At 41.3% G+C, this 16840-nt stretch overlaps 1 protein-coding gene across 1 annotated transcript in view; it reads right to left on the reverse strand.

The window, feature by feature from the left end:
- The window catches only part of LOC136874334 (peptidoglycan-recognition protein LC), a 146037-nt gene extending 135998 nt beyond the window's left edge, over positions 1 to 10039 (reverse strand). Inside the window, exon 1 of the mRNA XM_068227757.1 lies at positions 9937 to 10039. Within this exon, the coding sequence (XP_068083858.1) occupies positions 9937 to 10039 (103 nt within the window). The remainder of the gene's footprint in view (positions 1 to 9936) is intronic.
- Between the last annotated feature and the right edge of the window lie 6801 nt (positions 10040 to 16840).

Below are 16840 nucleotides of genomic sequence, written 5' to 3' on the forward strand. Positions count from 1 at the left end.
AGCGCACCTGATAACCCGTTCGGCACCACCGACCCTAAGTGGGTTTCATATTACGTCAATTTCATAACTCACTGTATTTAGCTGTGCCTGAAGGATATATATTTTTACAAGCTGTTTTACATCTTTCGGCGACGATGGGATAAGGGTGAAAAGGGAGCGACCGTAGCCTGATTTTAGATACAGTTCTAGAATTTTCCTGTTGTGAAAGTGGGAAACCACGGAAAACTATCTTCAGGGCTGCCGACGGTGGGGATCGAGCCCACTATCATCCGAATGCAAGCTCACAAATTTGCGACGCTAACCATATTGCCAACTCGCTCGGCAATAGCATAAGTTTGCAGTATCCATTGTACGTATTAAATCGTAACAGAAGCGATCCGTGAAGTGATAACCCCAAGTAGTATTGTGGACGTTAAAATTACCGCATATAATATATGGGGGGGAGGGCGGGGATTTGCGAGAAATCTCGTTCCACACAGCACTAACAATACGAGTTTTCGGAGGGCAATATATAGGGTGTATTTTTATTATACCGACAAAAACAATCAGGGATGCTCTTCGTGTTATGTAAAAACCAATGGCGCAATCGGATTGGCGGAAAATATTTTTTCTAGAAAAAAATGAGGTTACCTTGTTACTTCCGGGTGAACCGAGCAAGTTGGCCGTGCGGTTAGAGGCACGCGGCTGTGAACTTGCATCCGCGTGATAGTGGGTTCGAATCCCACTGTCGGCAGTCCTGAAGATGGTTTTCTGTGGTTTACCATTTTCACAGCAGGCTGTACCTTAATTAATGCTACGGCCGCTTCCTTCCAACTCCTAGGCCTTTCCTATCCCATCGTCCCCATAAGATCTATCTGTGTCGGTGCGACGTAAAGCCAATAGCAAAAAAACTTCCGGGTGCGCGATTCAAATTGTCGAACTCGCCGTATTTGCTCTGCCAGAGCGCAAATCGCTCGCTGCTTGTGCTTCAGAGGAGCGAAGGGAAGGAAGGGGAAGTGAGGTGTATGATAGACGGAGACAGGAGATAATGCTCGGTGCGAATACACAAGGTTCTCGTTCGTTCAGCGCAGTCATTCCCAGCCCAGTAGGCAGTATACAGTTCGTTTTTATTCATATTGGCTAGTCAAGTTTGCGGTATAAATTGGTGGGAATAGCTCTATTTCGGTACACCAACGAAGAAATGGCTGATATTCAGCTAGCATATTGTGCAGCAAATGGCAAGGGGAGAGAAACCGCACTGATTTGTGGCGCCCGGAAACCCGATCACCGCCAACCTCAACATTCAACATTCGTGTCCATTGGCAGGTGACTGCGTGAAGGAGGACGGAAGAAACCCCTCATGTGACAATAGTGCGCACATACCAGCATCGGTTTAGTGTCCATACTTGGGTCAGCATTGTTAGTGACTATTTCCTTGGGCGTCTGCCCTTCCTCCTTGCCTGAACAGTGAGGAATGCTACCGTTTCTCCATAGAATCACTGCCTGGATTACTGGAAGATGTTTTCCCTGGGTATACGGCAGCGAATGTGGCTGTGTCTTAGTGGCACTCACTCGCCTTGTCACACAGCACTTAAATGATCATTATCCAGAGAGATGGGTAGGCCGTGGCGAGCCAGTTAAATTGGCCGTGAGCAGAAGCCATTTAAGTCCCATGGACGTTTCTTGTTGTGTAAACATCGAAGTAGAAGCGGCGAATATTGTACATTTACTGTAATGAAACCATTGGGTATATTTTTTCTTTCGTTGAGTATTTCATTCGTTTTACAATGTTGTTAGTAAAGGAATACACGACCGTTTGGTGGCAGTGATGCGTCTCCACGCATATTAAATAACAAAGAATGTTACTGAGACCAACAGACGAGAAGAGAATTGATCGGGTGCATTCCTTGACTGACAATTGTGTCGTAATTACTGTGTGTTGTTGTACTGTACGTGCAATTACAGCTGCTTAATAAACAAACTGTGGATATGTGGATATTCTGCGCGATCGAACAAAGAAACGTGTGTATTCGCGGGGAGCATTATCTCTTTTAGAGGAGAATCCTTCCTATTGACAGCATTGTTACCGCATTCCGACGTTCCTCTCCCATTGTAAAATGCAAGAAGCTTTTCATACGCTTTAAAATATAAACTATCCGGGAGATAGTAGGTTCGAATCCCACTATCGGCAGCCCTGAAAATGGTTTTCCGTGGTTTCCCATTTTCACACCAGGCAAATGCTGGGGCTGTACCTTAATAAAGGCCACGGCCACTTCCTTCCAACTTCCAGGCCTTTCCTATCCCATCGTCGCCATAAGACCTATCTGTGCCGGTGCGACGTAAAGCCCCTAGCAAAAAAAAAAAACTCATGCAGTATTTCGGCTTCGCTGGTTGTATTTGACGCTGTTACCAGTATTTTCAGCAGCTTAGAAACTAATACTTCCCCTCCCTTTCCCGATCCACAGCAGCGGGCAGCGATTTGCGCTCTGATAGAGCAAATAGGGCGAGTTCGTCAATTTGAATCGCGTGCCCGGAAATAACGAAGTAACCTCATTTTCTTCGCCACCGTTCTTTATATAACATGAAATACATCCCTGATTTTGTTTTCAGTATAATTTAGCTACACCCTGTATAGAGAGACAGCAAGTGGTGACGCCAGGCTATTCGCATACTCGCAAGTGCAAACCTAAATTAGTTAACATGCACGGCATTTATTTAAAAGCAAATAACATTACATAATCGAAAACTTGTATTTTCTTTTAACTATGTTTTCAATTTGTACGCGCTGTCCCCACTGCTACTGTCACCTCTCACGAGCATTTGTTTCCCGACGGAATCGCATTATCATGATCATGCAAGCGAACCTGTAAGTTTGTGAGAACCGAAACTGCTAGTGGGAAGCAGGGCGTAAGGCAGTCTAGTAAAGAACATTTGGAGACAAGACTATGAATTGCGATAGGTTCTGTGCATGCACTTTAGCGAGTTGCAGGGGGTAGTGTAGTAGGGCCTCTCAAACGCCCAAAATCTCTCGGCTCTGCCACGAAATTTTGAAAAGTGGTACGAGGGCTGAAACCGTGTCCATTCAGCCTCGGGAGGTCAACTGAGTAGAGGGGCTTCGATTCCCTCCTCAGCCATCCTCGAAGTGGTTTTCCGTGGTTTCCCACTTCTCCTCCAGGCAAATGCCGGGATGGTACCTAAATTAAGGCCACGGCCACTTCTTTCCCTCTTCTTTGTCTATCCCTTCCAATCTTCCCATCCCCCGACAAGGCCCCTGTTCAGCATAGCAGGTGAGGCCGCCTGGGCGAGGTACTGGTCATCCTCCCCAGTTGTAACCCCCGACCCAAAGTCTCACGCTCCAGGACTCTGCCCTTGAGGCGGTAGAGGTGGGATCCCTCGCTGAGTTCGAGGGAAAAACGAACCCTGAAGGGTAAACAAATTAAGAAAGAAAGAAAGAAAGAAAGAAAGAAAGGATTGGTAAGCTTGCATCAATCGAAATAGGGTGTTAGATTTATTATCACAGAATATTATTGAATATATCTCAGGATTTGTGGTAAAGATGTTAGCCAATTCTAACAAAAAGGAAAGTCTTAGCCAGGCTGCGTGGCTGGCTTTCTGACCCCATCTTGGCAGGTTCGATTCTGGCTCAGTCCCGTGGTATTTAAAGGTACCGGTATTCAAATATATCAGCTTTGTGTTGCTACATTTACTGACGCGTAAAACTCCTGCGGGACAAATTTCCGGCACCTCGACGTCTCCGAAAACCGTAAAGGTAGCTAGTGGGATGTAATATAAATAACATTAAACATTATTATTAGAAAATCCTTATCCATCCATTTCTTTCCAGAATAGAGGTAATCTGTATGTTCTTACGAAAGATGTTCATCTGTGCAAACTTACTGAGATGTATTTCGGAGAGAATACATGTAATGGTTTAAGCTCAGTCATGAAAGGAAACATACCAAATGAAGTCCCAGCTTAGTTGTATGTATTTTTTTTTTTCAATTTAAAGCTCATACACTCAGACCTAAACTCATAGGACACGCACGTTTGTCGCTTTGTTAGTGTAGTTTTATCACTGTACCTGAAAATACGTAGGAGAACCTACGTGGTTGCCATAATCGTTAAGGCGTTGAAGTCTAAACGGTCTGACACCGCGGTTAGCCAGTTCGAGTCCCGTTGGTGGAAAACTTTTCACCATCAGAATGTTGGTCGGCAGGTTAGGAGAGGTGGTGGTATACCATTTCTTCTAATCACTAAATTGCGTGTCAAAAGCCTGGATTAAATTACAAACCTCTCCGAAGTGCTCATATGGAGTGAAGGCATATGACGCTGTTGATGGTGATTCGTCCGTCGGATGGGGCCGTTAATCATTGAGCAGACCCGTTTGTGCTAATTGACAGGAGTAGGCTATGTGCCGGCATCGGGTTTCACCCCCTCACTTCCTAGTGTCATATCACGTGATTAATATCATCTCATTAACTTCTCTAATGAGGTTGATTTTATCAAGGACATCCGGTCATAAAATGTCGCCAGGGCAGATTCATCTCACCTCATACCCGACCCCGTAGAGAAACGGGACAAACAAACAAACCTGAAAATACGTGTAAATCATGCTGTAAGAGAGTTGAACGGAAACAGATTTGACAAAAGATCGGCCTAAAACAGGTTTGTTATTTTTAAGCATTGGTAAATGGATATGCCAGTCTTTCTTTTTTTAACAGTAAAATAAAGGATCTAATAGGTCTAATTAATCAATGTTATTATTATTATTTTGATATGCTTTTAATTATTTAAATTATCTTCTGTCCAATATTCCCGTTTTGGCTACTATTCTACATTAATGCATCGGGGTAATGTAGTGACATAAGATGGCGGCGGCCGCACGCTTCCGGCTTCAGAATCCTGCTGCTCATTGCCAGTCTAAATCTATATATCTGTGTTTTCAGGAGTTTAGAAATCTCACTAAATGTTTTCTGTAGATTATTTTCTACAGTAAATCCTAACAGTCGAAGTAATGCATCCGACTGGGGGTGAATAAGTATTTAGGGTCTGTAGGAAGTGCTGCACCGTAACGTTAGCCAGTGAAAGTTCTTCGGTCTGTGTAGAGCAGGGCCTCTCAGGGTGCATGCATCTGTTGCATGCACTGTGCACGGTAGTGTTGGCTACTGAATGCATGATTCGAAGCAGTGTATCGATTCATTCAAGTGTCCGAGTGAATCGATTCACAGGAACGGCGAGCTCACGGCACACGATTCAGCTTATACTCCCAGCGGACAGTGCTGAGTGGCGCACTCACTGGACGTTGACGGGGAGCCGAGCTTCCGCTGCAGCGAGACAGTGAATCATGGCACATCGAAAGAATCGTAAACGAGCACGGCTCAGTGAGACACACGGCTCCTTATCGGCAGGACAACGGCGGAGAGCCGAGCTTCCGCTGGAGCGAGACATACAGTGAGCCATAGCACATCGAAAGAATCGTAAACGAGCACGGCTCAGTGAGACACACGGCTCCTTATCGGCACACTGGACACTGGCGGAGAGCCGAGCTTCCGCTTCAGCGAGATATACAGTGAGCCATCGTACACTGAAAGAATCGTATGCTATAATGGACTCTCAAGCTCAGGTCATTTGCAAATAATACCACTTGAATTCACTGCCCTCTTCTTACAGGGAGGTTTAAATAATAAATGGATTTATTTCGAGTGTTATAAAGGTAGTCAAAGCATAATTCTGAAGTAGCTAGTAAGTAGGTAGGCTATTAGGTTATACTATTTATTAGTTTAATGAATCTTAGTATTATAACTTAGTTGACATTTGACAATTAAACTCGACCCCAGCCTACCCTATGACTGTGAGTCATGCTCATGACCACTCAGAAGTACCTGTTTTATATTGGGAAGAACGGCTCAGTATTCTCTCAGTTCATATGTCACATCGTTACACAAGACTTCAATCATATGTGGTCAGTAAGTGAGCCGACTGACGCAATAACTTAACCCAAAACTTAACCAACGGTATGTTGAATCAGAAAACCCGCGGACTACTGTACATCTCGGGTAGCCTGTACAAAATAGGACGATTTTAAAACAATCCTCAGCTGATAGAAAAATACATATTTTCAAAAATGTCTGAGCGAGTTGGACGTGCGGTTAGTGTTGCGTAGCTATGCGCTTGCATTCGGGGGATGGTAAGTTCGAATCCCACCGTCGGCAGCCGTTAAGATGGTTTTCCGTAGTTTCCCCATTTTCACATCAGGAAATGCTGGGACTGTACCTTAATTAAGGCCATGGCTGCTACCTTCCTAATCCTAGACCTTTCCCATCCTGCGTCGCCGAAAACCTTCGATGTATTAGAGTGACTAGCATTTTTTTCTAAGAGAGGAGTTCATAATGGACAGCTGCTACCTATATGAAAAATGAAAACCTACAACCTGTTTTCCAGTCAGTGACCGGGTCAGGAATGGAATTAATGAAGCCTCCATCTTGTGGGGAGGATGGGAATTGTGCCGGATGCCGAGGCCTGTCGCATTCCTCTGGGGCAATGATGAATGATTGACAAATGAAATGACAGTGGAGAGTGTTGTTGGAATGAAAGATGGCAGGAAAAATCGGAGTACCCGGATAAAAACATGTCCCGCCTCTGCTTTGTCCAGCACAAATCTCACATGGAGTGACCGGGATTTGAACCACGGTATCCAGCGGTGAGAGGCCGGCGCGCTGCCGCCTGAGCCACGGAGGCTCTAATTGATGTCTATTAAAATACGTAAAATTGAAGCTGCCTAAAAATATTTTATGACCTATTTGAGAGTCTATTTTAGTCAGCTAAAATAACATTCTAGCACCTACAAATCTGAGGCCTAGGAATCACTATTGCATCTTTCTGTGGTGGTTGGAAATGTAGCATGTTGTCTGAATATGAAAAACATGTATTGAAACAAGCTCAAACACCCAGAAGAATTAATCAGTCGCGATTAAAATCCCCGATCTGGCCGAGAATTGAATCCGGGAGCTACTAAAACGAAGGCCTCACCGCTGACCATTCAGCCAAGGATTTGGACGAAACAAAATCATCATTTAGTTTAATTATTTCTATGAGTTTTAACATGCAACTTTTGTAGTTTGATTCTTGCCACCTGATGTTTAAGGTCGGGCCGCCAGGTGCGCCACTGTCAACATGTGTCTCACAAGGTCAGTCTAATATTGGTCTCTCAATTTAGTACGGGAGAGTACTGAAGTGTCCAGTGTTGCTTCTACCCAACGAACAACCATGAGTTTGCAGGGGTGGTGACGAAACTGACATTACGTTACTTTCCTGCTGGCAAGCAACCAGAGTCGTTGCCAGTAACTGGCAGGTTCGTTGTCGGTCTATCGGTCACTCAATGCAGCGCATGAAATCCGCAGAAAATAGTAATTTCCTTTGTCATTTGAAGAGTAAGCGAAATTGTGTAGATAACAAAAGTTTCCAGTGGCAGCTCTGTTTTAGTTGCCGTAGAAAGAGGCACCAACTCTCAAAAGCGTCACAACCTACCTACTAAATGTTCGAGTTAACGGTGCGTTATGCTAATTAATAAGCGAAATCAGACTGCGATGCACGGAAGGAATAATGCATAGTATCACTGAAAGGAAAGAGAATCCAGATTTCGGGATTAGCACTCTCATCATACAGATAAATTAAGGAAGAAAGTAATAAGTTAATCCGCTCAGGGGCGGAGGGGTGTGGAAAGAAGTGAAGATGGAGGTTTAATTCTTTTAATGAGGATACTTCTCATAAATTATTTAAAATGAAGAAACATATAGTCTGGGGGTCGAAGGGTAGTATGTGGTCCTGTGGGTACACTTCTTGCTGATGGAAGTGCATTAACAACACACAGGAAATGCTATTTATTCCTGCCAAGTCCAATACATGCACGCCCACGCCGTGGTCTCTGGGCAACGGGTACCTTTTTAAGTTACACGGCTAAGTCATGTAAGGGCGGAAAGCTAGTACCCGACGTTTAAATGGGAACCAATCAGCTGAGGGAGACAACCCTAACAGAAAACATCGATCCTCCAGAATTGCTGGAGGTTGGAGCAAGGCTAACAACCTCGCTCCGGAAAACAAACTGTTGCGAAGCTCCAGAATATGCCTCGGAATGGTGGACAAGTTTGGCGGAGAATAACTGGGCAGGCCATGACCAGAAAACGGGTCGTCGCGCCATAGGTAAGGTAAGGAACATACATTCTACAGATCTGACAGAAAATAAACAGTGTATGAGAAATTATAAATTGACTCGTTGGATCTCCCTATAAACCCTCACTCTGTTCCGTGATTTCTAAATCATTCGCATATGAAAGCCTGCTCCTGGTTGAACATACGCTTGAAGTTTGGTCGAGATCTATGCAGTCGCTTCGCCGTGATGGTGCAACAAACAGACACGAAAGCTAAAAACCACTGATTCGGTCTTGACTTTAACTAAAACGGGTAAATATCTGACAAACTGGTAAAATAAATGAAATTACAGCCAGCGGACCCCTACAATTTCATTTATATAGATTAAGAAAAGCTTACCGAAAGCCATCGGTTGAAGCCGACCTACTTAATAATATTTCCTATGCTCGCCTCTGTGGATCAGTGGTAAAGTGTCGACCTTCGGATCCCAAGATAGCTTGTTGAAAGCCGGCAGAGGTAGTCGGATGTTTGAAGGGCGGAAAAAAGTCCATTAGACACTCCATGTCGTACGATGTCGGCATGTAAAAGATATCTGGTGACACATTTGATGTTTATGCGACAAAATTCATTAAATATCAGTCATAGACGCCCAAGAGAGTTTCGGTTTACTCTTTCTGCCATCTAGTCTAGAGTCTAGAGTAAAACGGAACGTCGAAATCGACGAGGAGACAGCCAGATGGCGTCGAATTGAAATGTCTGCACACGGTAGCTGAGGCCATACGATGATTATTATTATCACCATCGTCATCATCACTTATGCTCGCTGAAGTTGGCCTTCAGAAACGTCCTATTGATCGAATCGATGGATATACCATGGCATTCTGGAGCGTTGATGCACGAGGTATGATTTTGTTTGTGCATTTTCTTAAGGAAACTTTTAAATATTGGGTGCTCCTGTGTTTGCAGTGGGCTACTGTTTCCCATAATTGCAGTGGTATATTCTCTCCCACCATTGCAGTACATAGATCTTAAGTAAATGTTGTGGTCGCTATTCAGAGGGTGTGGTAGAAAGGTTGCGTTGAGACAATCTTCTTCACTCACTTGTCAGTTCAAAAGCACTCGCTGTAGTTTTGCACTGATCTCCATTATGTCCATTATGTGTTTCCTTTTTTCTTCTCATTCGATCTGCAAAATAACTGACTTATGTGACAATGTTCTTATATCTTAACTTTCTATTTTTATTGTTGGACTAATTGGCATTAATGCAACTGTCGCATACACCGAGCTGAGTGGCTCAGACGGTTAAGGTGCTGGCTGACTTTCTGAGCCCAGGATGGCAGGTTCGATCCCGGCTCAGTCCGGTGGTATTTGAAGGTGCTTAAATACTTCAGCCCTGTGTCGGTAGACTTACCAGCACGTAAAAGAACTCCCGCGGGACAAAATTCCGGCACCTTGGCGTCTCCGAAAACCGTAAAAGTAGCCAATAACTAACTATTGTCTCATACAAAAAAAGAAAAACGATTAGAGAGGACAAGGTTTCCTAAAGTATTAAGCTATAAAGTAGGAATAAGGGAATAAATTCGTAATTTACATGGAAATATGTTCCTAAAGATTTTTCAGTTATAATTTGGCAGTACCACCTGAACACAGCGCTGGTGAAATTTACTTACGAATTATTTAATTGCATTACATGAATCTCTTTCACAGGAATGAATCACAGTTCAAATGCCAATTCTTAATTTTTATCCCCTCTGAAGAGAGACCTCCAACACAAAAGGTTAAAAGGAACAAATTAACTCATATCTCTACCGCAAACGTGGCAGAAGCCTACCCTTCCATCAGTAGCGAAGTTGGGATCTCCAGTGATCCACTGCTTCAGCCAGTAGGACTCGAAAGATTTTTCTTTACGCATTACCGAACGAACTTATTAAAAGTCGATCTCAACACTATCTTAAGACAAAGCGTTGCAACAATTCACAGATGTAGGGAGGTAGAGGATATGGGTATGTACAACAGAGTTCTCTCATTTCGTCTTAGGTCATGGTAAGGGTGGAAGGCTTCGAGGTGAAATTGTTCCTTGTTTGTTCTGATAGAAATTTCCTTAAGCACTAAATTCTTACAGTATTGTAAGTGGGATAAATAGATGTTAAGAAACGAGAAAATGATTGGCACGTTGATGGGTGGGTAAAGTGTGTTAACTCCAGATATGCTATTTTTGAAATAAATTTATTTTAAAGTTTGAGGAGTTCCCTAAAATCACCAATATATTATAACCTTCCAATGAATGTTGGATTAGCGTCACTGGGGACATTGGAAGTTTGTGGTAAAATAAAAGTTAATGAAATCGTACGTCTAGTTACTATACGTCCAAGTATGTCAGAAGTTCAAATCACTCTCTCAACTACATAAATAACAGGCAACGGATTGAAGATACCGGCAAAAATATAATAAGCTCATAATCCCGTGGTATCTCGTTAAATTACGGTTGACGATAGTATGTCGTAGTACGAAATACTGAGTTAAATAAACATCGCAGTTTCTTCGAGCAAAATATTAGTAAATGTAAATGAATGGCGATAAACATTGCTGAAAAATGTATCTGAGGCCATGGAATGAGTTGGATTAAATGGGACAAGTTCAATCTGTATATGGTGGCCATACCTTGCTTATCTAGTCCGATATGATTCGAGAATCGAGACGGATGATGAAATAGTCGATTGGTAAACTAAAATATTATGTGACGGATTGTTAAAGGAATTCCTTTGCCGATGTTAATGATTGTGTAGGAGTACTCTGTATCAAGAAGTCAGGTGTTTAATGTCAGAAACATATGGGAAGCTACGGAAACATGAAGATGTCTTTAAAAAGCAAACCGACTGTTATTATTGCAGTTTAGCGTTAGATTTTGTTTCTAAAAAAAAGGAAGATTACGGTTTGTTGAAGATTCTAAAGCATTGGTAGGGTTGCACACATTTCGGAAGGGAATCAGACGAGAAGTTGTATTTCGATATTATCAACTGTAATGAGAATAATCATTGTAAAGAGGCAAGGTACGTATCTGGTTCTCTCAAAAATAATAAGGCAAGTGTCGTATAATAATATTGTGAATGATGTTCATGTACGTAACGTTATACTAATAGCATGTTACGAGTTTCAGGTATCATGAAGTCAAGTGCCGTTGGAGATGTTTATAAGATAGTCATAAATCCCAGCATGGCTTGCTAAATTATGAGGTGGTCTCACCAGATCTGATGAGTACTGGGATGGACACCAGCGAATAGAATACCAATACCGGAAGATGAGAAGTGTCTTCTTCCTGAAGCCAAAGACCGATAAGTACTCAAAATCAATGTCTTATTATCCCGCTATGTAGTTGCTTAAAGTATAGTAGTATATTTTATGTTGTCAAAAATGTGACATGCCCAGTTATAAAACTTGAAGGCAACCGTTTTAGTCGCCAATCATTACTTTAAAATGGGTAGGAATGTTGTAAGTTGTGACGTGAATGCTCCTGAATTATGATATACTGAACGCTATGTTGTGAGAATCTAAGCGGTCGCTAGTGAATGTCATGCAGGTAAAATTTAGGCATGGATAACACATGTGTTAAGATAGTGTCATTATGAAGAAATCTCGGTTTCATTTATGGTTCGGATATAGGTATGTTTGAAGGAATCGGGAAATAAATATGTGCGTGATTTACAGTCATCTACGATCATATTTTATGCCAAGCGTAGTATTCGCAAGTGTAAGTGTGATATTGACGCGATGATATTGTGTTGATAATTGTGTTAAGATGAATAGTCTTCGTAATATTAAGTGCCTGAGTATATTTTAAATGAAATGAGAATTCGTTGAGCATGACATGTGTATAAAATGATGAGAGGTTTATTGTGATAGGGCCGTCGAATAATGTGAGTAATTAATGTTATATGGATCGTCGAAGAATGTTTAATTGGGATCAAGCATTTAATAGAATAATGCGATGTAGAGTTCCTGGTGATATTTGTTGTAGTGAAGATTGATTTCGTCATGCGTATGAATTTGATTTGCAGTAATGAATGGTAATTAGGCATAAAGGCGATATTTGCGATGATGTTTCGAGGCGTATCGAAGACACTGGTAGGATGATCGTCCAAGACATCTTAATTAAATACAGTATAGGTAATTGCGCACAATATTGGAGAATATGAGATCTTCACGCAGATGAGAACCATGTCACAAATGGAATGTGTAACCACTACTATGTGATGTGTAGATTGATTTTCTTGCTAGCTGAATTCCTTCTTATAGATCATTGAGTAGACGCTTAGAGCTGAAGTAGCTTTTCCAGATTTATTTCAGCTGCGGAGTCATCGTAGATCTTGAATCATTGTAGTTGGTGGTGATTGTATTTTCAGATGTTCCTTTTTTAGGTGGAGATGCCGATGGAGCTCAGACGGGATTAACTTCATCTTATTGCTCAATGTTAATGTTTGAAGGATTATAATGTTGTCCTATGTTCTTTGATCATTTTTTGACCTGAATGATAGTGATAAGCACAGGTTATTGGTGCATTCAAGTTGTTTAGCTAGATTTTCGATGAATTAAACGATGATTTAGAAATGATATCGGATATTAGGACATGTATTTGAGATCAGTGAACAGATGTACCAAGCCAACACGATTTTATAACCTTAACCGACTCGTTGGCTGAATGGTCAGCGTACTGGCCTTCGGTTCAGAGGGTCCCGGGTTCGATTCCTGGCCGGGTCGGGGATTTTAACCTTAATTGGATAATTCCAGTGGCCCGAGGGCTGGGTGTTTGTGCTGTCCCCAACATCCCTGCAACTCACACACAACACTATCCTCCACCACAATAACACGCAGTTACCTACAAATGGCAGATGACGCTCACCCTCATCGGAGGGTCTGCCTTACAATAGAAATAGCCACACGAAATTATCATTACCTTAACCATCAGAAGATAAATGTGGCGAATGATACACTTATTAATAAATTTAAGCCTTCAGCAATGAGAGGTTGGTTTTTCATTTGACTTTTTTGGCTAATTCTAAATATTGTTACGACCAACCCGTCATAATAATATGATGATGTGAAACGAAATATTGTCAACAAGAGTCAAAGATTAAATTTTTTTTTATTAATGTAACGTTCAGTCACTTCTAACATCCATTTGTGTTGCTTTTTATTTTATTAACATTGTAGTTGTTATATTAGATTTTAGTCATTAAACTGAACATCCTTCCACGAAAAGTAATTTTTCCGGTTTTCTCATTTAATAGAGTAAGGTATGTCAGGATGATTTTTGATTAAGATATTAATTAACAAACGTCCTCATACGTCGGTCAAATCAACAGAGCCAGCGATGCGATTCTGTGACCCAACTCGGTGAACTTTCACGTCCCTAGAGTGGAATCTTTTGCATCTCCGCATGACTCCAGGCGAGGCATAACTTTTTCAACAAGAAACCAAAATGTCGCAATATATATATATATATACTTCCCGTTTGGAGGTTTAGTAGTGCTTGTTGCACCAATATTATGCTTATATTAAAATATTTGGATGTCAGCCTTCAAAGTGTTAAGATAGGTTTACCGTTAAAGCTACTATTGTTAGTAGCCTATTTTATTATTATTATTATTATTATTGCAAATGTATATTTTTGGGAGTTTTCTTTCTAGGACATTCTTACAGCAATGAAGACACAACAAGAATAGGATTGTATTATAAAAATACACATTTTGAACTTTATGATCAAATAAAACAAAAACTATGTACTTAAAATACAAGTAAACCTATAACTTAAAGAGGCAAACTGCAGTCAGTGTAATAGAAAATATCTTTGTTCTATTACACATTTATTTTTCTTCTAAAATTAAAAAAAATAGAACACGAAGTTACTTGGAAAGAAACTAGACACAGATTGAATGGGATTGATAATATCTGTAAATTTGGAGACCTGTGTTCTGGTAATAGCATACACTTCGTTCAGTTTAAGCCAGTGCAATAAAGTGGTTTTCTTTTTTTGTTTTTACAGAGCTCTTATTTTACAGTGGTGTGTGATTATTTGAGGTAAACGTGTAGTCTGCACCCATAGTTAAAGCTGTGGTTTACGCATCTTGTTTTGCATCTGAAACTGTGTCTGGATACACTTCTTGGACAGCTGCACTTGCAGTGAGCACCTGATAGAAGGAATGGAAAACAGACACAAACTTCAGTAGATAAACTAAGTCCTTATTCTTCGAGAAAGATCGGTAAGGCTGCATTGTATTGGTGTAAGCGTACTGGTTCTTCCCCTCCTCAGAAAACTTATTTCTTGAAATGCCCTCCTTATCAAGGATAGTCTTATAGAAGAGAATGCCCAATTTATCCTTGTAATGTAACCACTTGACTCCCCTCCATTTCAGATGATCACCATTGTTATTAACCCACCAATATTGCAGAGGGCCTTCCAGTGGTGATCGCAAAGTCAAGAAACTAATTTCCCTGTATTTCTTTTACTATGAATGGCTTCTTTGCATCCTGCCTCATCATTGTGCCCAATGTCCGGCTCCATGGCTAAATGGTTAGCGTGCTGGCCTTTGGTCACAGGGGCCTCGGGTTAGATTCCCGACAGGGTCGAGAATTTTAACCATCATTGGTTAATTTCGCTGGCACGGGGCTGGGTGCACGTGTCTTCTTCTTCTTCTTCTTCTTCATCATTTCATCCTCATGACGTGCAGGTCGTCTACGGGAGTCAAATCAAAAGCCCTGCACCTGGCGAGGCAGGACATGTCCTCTCCTCGGACACTCCCGGCACTAGAAGCCATACGCCATTTCCATTTCATTGTACTTTCTCTAATACTATGACCCGTATCACTTTCCATAAGTCACCAGGAATTTGTGGTCATTAGTTTCAAGGGTGGCTGAATCCTGTAGGAGAGCCATGCAGATGGTTGCGACATGACAGTTTTTATTTTGTCCAACACATGTATCGGAAAACATTGTTACATGCTTGACTTCTGCCTTGACATGAATCGTTAAGAGATAATATAGACAGGAATCCTTATGGAAAGGCAGATAACTCTCTATAAGCACGCTTGGTTTTATTTTATTTTATAACTAGTAGTTACCCGCGGCTTCTCTCGCGTGGATTTCGTAATTTGATAAAAGAAATCGTTCCTCGGCATTGTACTAAGACATTATCTGAAAATCCCTAAAGTACAAAAACTCACAAAAACTTGAATTCCATTTACCAAAGAAACTCTTTGTAAACCACGTTTGTGGTAATGCCTTTTGGGCATGCGACATTTCTGTACACGTGAGAATGTCTTCTCTCAAGTAAAAAAAAAAGTTTATTTTTAAAAGAGATTTCACATACCTATTTCCACAACTGTAATATCTTCAGGTTTTGAGATGTAAGTATCCCCATAAAAGGAATTCAACCCCTTTGTCAGCCTTTCCTCCACCCCCACCTAAGTGGATTTTCCGAAAACAAAACGGACATTTCTAAAGGACTTTCCACGTACCAAGTTTTATGTCTGTAACATGTTAAATTTTTGACATACACTGTAGATATTCCGGTACTCATTTTAAAAATTCACCCGCATTTCAATTCTTTTCACCCCCTTACGAGGTTTACCGAAAGCAAAAAAATACGTGTTTATTATTAAAGGAGATTTCAAATACCAGTTTTCACGTCTGTAACATCTTCAGTTTTTGAGATATCAGTATCCTAATAAAAATAATTCAACCCACTTTTCAGTCCCTTTTGTTCCCGCGTTAAGTGGTTTTTCCAAAAACAAACAATACCTGTTTTTTTATTTGTAAAATATTAAAATTACCAATTTTCACATCTGCAAAATGTTAAGTTTTTGAGATATACTGTAGATAATCTAATCTTACAAATTCACGCCAACCCACTTTTCAGTCTTTTTTATCCTCCTCCCCCCTCAAATGTTTTTTTCCGAAAACGAAATAATACACGTTTTTCGTTTTTAAAAAAGATTATAAATACCACTTCACAAAGTTTGAGATATACTGTAGATATGTTCAGGGATTATGTGTACCAATTTTGGTTGGCAGCTATGCCCGAACGCACACGCATAATCTCGCTGTTGTAAAATCTTGGAGCTGATGTTGCCATGGTTACGGCAGTTCATTCCTTTATCCGATTCGTAGAGCAGGGGTATTGTTGTGCCAATATCTTCATAACCGTTGGTTTTAGTGCCTTAAAACATGGTTTTCGGACCCGTAGGGCTTACCGAGTTGTGTTCTTTGCGTCTATAGCATTCAGGAATAATTTACATTTCTATTAGTGAGAGAATTTTTAGAATCGGTCCAGTAGTTTCTGAGATTACCCTCCAGATATAAACAAACAAAATTTGCAAACTATTATATAAGCATAGATATTATTAGTATAGATTTGCTTTACATCGCACCGACACAGATAGGTCTTATGGTGACTATGGGATAGCAAAGGCCTAGGAGTGGGAAGGAAGTGGCCGTGGTCTTAAGGTACAGCCCCAGGATTTGTCTGGAGGGAACATGGAAAACCATGGACAACCATCTTCAGGGCTGCCAACAACTGGGGTCGAACCCACTATCTCCCGTATTCAAGTTCACAGCTGCGCTCTCTTAACCGCACGACTAACTCGCCTGGTCACGCATAAAATACCCTTTAGAGTGGTGAAAACCGTGTTAATTCCAATCTGCTGGACATAACGCTCTT

Source organism: Anabrus simplex, chromosome 5 (assembly GCF_040414725.1).
Source record: "Anabrus simplex isolate iqAnaSimp1 chromosome 5, ASM4041472v1, whole genome shotgun sequence".
NCBI classification, from domain to species: domain Eukaryota; kingdom Metazoa; phylum Arthropoda; class Insecta; order Orthoptera; family Tettigoniidae; genus Anabrus; species Anabrus simplex.